The sequence below is a fragment of the Salpingoeca rosetta genome (genome assembly GCF_000188695.1).
Source record: "Salpingoeca rosetta unplaced genomic scaffold supercont1.42, whole genome shotgun sequence".
Lineage (NCBI taxonomy): Eukaryota > Choanoflagellata > Craspedida > Salpingoecidae > Salpingoeca > Salpingoeca rosetta.
The window spans coordinates 156,198-160,280 of NW_004754892.1; the positions used below are offsets into that span (position 1 = coordinate 156,198).

The 4,083-nt window shown below is 52.7% G+C and overlaps 2 protein-coding genes across 2 annotated transcripts in view; one reads left to right on the forward strand and one right to left on the reverse strand.

The window, feature by feature from the left end:
* PTSG_13160 (uncharacterized protein) overlaps positions 1–2,095 on the reverse strand; it is a 10,352-nt gene extending 8,257 nt beyond the window's left edge. Inside the window, exons 1-5 of the mRNA XM_004987692.1 lie at positions 1,683–2,095; positions 1,462–1,560; positions 1,119–1,217; positions 713–811; positions 334–450 (exon numbers count right to left, since the gene is read on the reverse strand). Coding sequence (XP_004987749.1) covers positions 334–450; positions 713–811; positions 1,119–1,217; positions 1,462–1,560; positions 1,683–1,808 — 540 coding nt within the window. The 5' untranslated portion in view covers positions 1,809–2,095. The remainder of the gene's footprint in view (positions 1–333; positions 451–712; positions 812–1,118; positions 1,218–1,461; positions 1,561–1,682) is intronic.
* A 714-nt stretch (positions 2,096–2,809) lies between these two features.
* Positions 2,810–4,083, forward strand: part of PTSG_13161 (uncharacterized protein) — a gene marked incomplete at its 3' end in the record, with an annotated part of 8,788 nt that continues 7,514 nt past the window's right edge. The window contains exons 1-3 of the mRNA XM_004987693.1: positions 2,810–3,488; positions 3,724–3,786; positions 3,993–4,038. Coding sequence (XP_004987750.1) covers positions 3,189–3,488; positions 3,724–3,786; positions 3,993–4,038 — 409 coding nt within the window. The 5' untranslated portion in view covers positions 2,810–3,188. The remainder of the gene's footprint in view (positions 3,489–3,723; positions 3,787–3,992; positions 4,039–4,083) is intronic.

Sequence of the window (4,083 nt, forward strand, 5' to 3'; positions counted from 1 at the left end):
AACAAGATACCGCACAACAGCCTCGTGACATTGAAGCTCGCTGTCCACAGCGGTGTTCGGCCCTGATGCACCATCCCATTCAATCCGTACAAATCAACACAACACCACATAACCACACAACACAGTGGTGAGCGTGAGAACAACACACAACACACAACACACATGCACATTCAGCTGCAGTAATCATGCCTGCTCATGTGCAATAATGCCACGCACACACATACATGCAACATGTCAAACATCAACACGACCACCACAAACAACAACAGCAACGCACGCAGCGCAGCCAACAGCACGCGTGCACACACAGCAGTAACAACACAACCTTAAAACACAACGAAAAACACGTACATCGTTCATCGCCTTGTGCACGTCTGCTCCCTGCTCAACAAGATACCGCACAACAGCCTCGTGACCATTGAAGCTCGCTGTCCACAGCGGTGTTCGGCCCTGATGCACCATCCCATTCAATCCGTACAAATCAACACAGCACCACACAATCACACGTACACAGTGGCAAAGGGTGAGAACAACACAAAGCACACAAGCACTCTCAGCTGCAGTAATCATGCCAGCTTGTATGTGCAGCAATGCGCCACACAAACATACACGCACACACAAGCAGCAGCATCAACACATGCATCACACAACCAGCATGAGTGCACACACAGCAGTAACAACACAACCTTAAAACAAAACAGAAAAAACGTACATCGTTCTTTGCCTGGTGTACGTCTGCTCCCTGCTCAGCAAGATACCGCACAACAGCCTCGTGGCCATTGAAGCTCGCTGTCCACAGCGGCGTTCGGCCCTGATGCACCATTCCATTCAATCCACACAAATCAACAACACAACATGAACCACACGTACACGTGCACAACAAAGTGACAAGGGTGAGAACAACACACAACACAAAACACACATGCACATTCAGCTGCAGCAATTATATCTGCTCATGTGCAATAACACACAACACAAACATACACACACATTCACTTCAAAAAATAACAACACCACCACCACCACAACCAGCAGCATCAACACATGCATCACACAACCAGCATGAGTGCACACACAGCAGTAACAACACAATCTTGCCACAAAACTAAAACGCGTACATCGTTCATCGCCTGGTGCACGTCAGCTCCCTGCTCAACAAGATACCGCACAACAGCCTCGTAGCCTTCCTGACTCACAATATGCAGCGGTATTGCGCCCTGATGCACCATTCCATTCAATCCGCACAAAGCAACAACACACACATGCACATTCAGCTGCAGTAATCATACCTGCTCATGTGCAATAATGCCACACACATGAACCCACACACGTCCACACGCCGCCTCAAAACATCAACACGACCACCACAAACAACAACAGCAACACACGCAGCACAGCCAACAGCATGTGTGCACACACAACAATAACAACACAATCTTGCCACGAAACAGGAAAAGACACCTCATTCGCTGCCCTATTGACGTCTGCTCCCTGCTCAACAAGATACCGCACAACTGCCTCATGTCCGAAAGCACTTGTCCAGTGCAGCCCAGATGCGCCCTGCAGAACCCCATGTCAATGGTCAGCGACAACCCATGAGTCTGTGTTACGCCAAGCTCACTTTTCTCCCAATCGCAACCAAGTTCACTCAAAGCACAGAGCACAGGGATTGGCAAACTCACGAATTTTTCATCCCGCTCCTCGTTGACGTTCGGCTTTGCTCCACCTTTGTCTGGATCACCTTCCAACAGCAGGCGCTTGACCAGGTCCAGGTCCCCCTGTTTACAAGCGTGAATCAGCGCGCTCATGCTTGCGACGACGGAGTGCGTTGTTCGAGCGTGTCTGCGTGTGTCTGTGTGTATGTGTGTGTCTGTGTGTGTGTGTGAGTGTGCGTGTGAGTATGTGTGTGTGATCGCGCTGATGCTGTTCCCTGCTTGTCTGCTGTGCTTTGCTTGCCGTGTCTTCGTAGACTGTGCCTCTGTGGGTTTGATGTGTCCTTCTCAGCGCTTGTTGTCTGCGTGAGCTGCTGTGACTGTGTCCTTCTTCGCGTCCTCAGCTTCTCTGCTGTTGTCCTTCTCTGGCTGTTCGCTTGGCTTGATTTCCGTTGAATGATTTCCACCAAATTTCTCCACCATCGCGACACGAAACAGCATAAAGTGTAGCACTTGGAGCCTGCAACCGTTGCTGCTGTGAGACCGACACGACCACCTGTGGTGCATGCGTGCTCAACCAGCAGTCATTCAGCCAGGCATCCAGCCATCCACGCAGGCAGGCAGTTGACACGAGGTGCAGACATAGTTGCTTCGGGCTTATATTAGGCGGTAGTAGTGTTGGTGGGTTTGAGGATGAGGCTAAGGACAGGACGGGTGCGATCGCTGTTGCTGCTGCTGCTGCTGGGCGTTGTGGCGCTTTTGGCAGTGCAGCTGCACCACGTGTACATCTCGCAACAAGAGCAGCAAGCGGATGGGGACGACGCAATGCTGCTGGGACCAGATGCGCGACGCGAGCCGCAGCCGCAGCAGCGCTGGTCGTTCCTCTGCTTCCTGCTGCCGACAGCAGCATGCATGCATGCTGACAACAGCGGTGCACATGATTTGGGCACAAAGGCGACCTTGAGTCAGCAGGCTCACGAAGAGCAGAACCGTCAGAACCAACAAAGCAACAGTGCTACCACAACCACAACCACAACCACAACCACAACCACAACAACCACAACAACCACAACCACCACCACCACAACAACAACAACAACAACAACAACAACAACAACAACTACAACCACAACTACAACCACAACAACTACAACAACAACAACAACAACAACAACAACAACTACAACTACAACTACAACTACCACGAAAACAACGCCACAGAAGGGAGTGCAGGCATACACGCTGATCGCCGGAGAACAGGAGAGGGCCAACGACCCAGCGCAGTCGGCAGTCGTGCCAAACCGCGCCCACGCGCTGCTGTGGTGCCACGGATACAGCAAGGCAATCCTGCTGCAAGCCAACGTGACAAGCAGCCCTGCTGACCTGGACCCATACCCTCCCCGTGACGTTCAGTGCGTGCACCCGGCCCTCCTCGGCCCATCACACCATGACGGTGATGGCGATGGCGAAGAGCAAGGACGTGAGAATGATGACGATCACCACCGTCAGTTCCGTGTGTCTCGGCGGGGTGTAAGCATGCTGCCACCACACACGACCAACACCGACAAGGATGGTGATGACGGTGGTGTGCTGCCCCGCCTCCTCATTGCCATCATCAGCGGTGGCAGCAATGAGACGCTCGCACGTGCGCAGTTCCGGCCCATGGTGAATCTGCATGCGAACCAGGAGCGCGAGGCCAACAGGGAGGCGTGCTTCGAGACATATGGCAACGACGACCTGCTGTTCATCACCAACGAAGCGGTGCCACGCGGTTCACATCGCGTCCATCTTGACCCCAAGTACGAGGCCGGCGGCAGGGACGGCCTCCCATACAAGGTGCGGTTGTCTGTGTGTGTGTGTGTCTGTGTGTGTCTGTGTGTGTCTGCGTGTCTGTGTGTCTGTGTGTGTGAGTATGTGTGTGCGTGTGTGTGTCTGTGTCTGTGTCTGCGTCTACATGTACGTACAGAGCGCCCTTGCGTCTGCACGCCCTGACCCGTATGACAATTCATCTTCATATCCTTTCACATTCTCTCTTCTCTCTGTTCTCTGTTCTTTATTCTGCCGAGTGCAGGTCCTTGGCACGTGGAAATACCTCTATGACAACCACATCGACGACTACGACTGGTTCATGAAGGTCCGGAGCGCGCGTGCATGCGTGTGTGTGTGTGTGTGTGTGTGTGTGTGTGTGTGTGTGTGTGTGTGTGTGTGTGTGCGTGTGTGTGTGTGTGTGTGTGTGTGTGTGTGTTCGTTTCTCGACTGTTTGTGTTGCGTGTATCGTGCTGCTATGTCATGAAACTTGCGACATTACGGCCATCGTCCTGTGCAATCACACACATGTAGACATGCGCAAGCACAGACCCGGAACATAAGAAACATGCAGGCAGTGGTGAGCATGGGGGAAACAAGCCGCGTCTGCATCGGATGTTACATT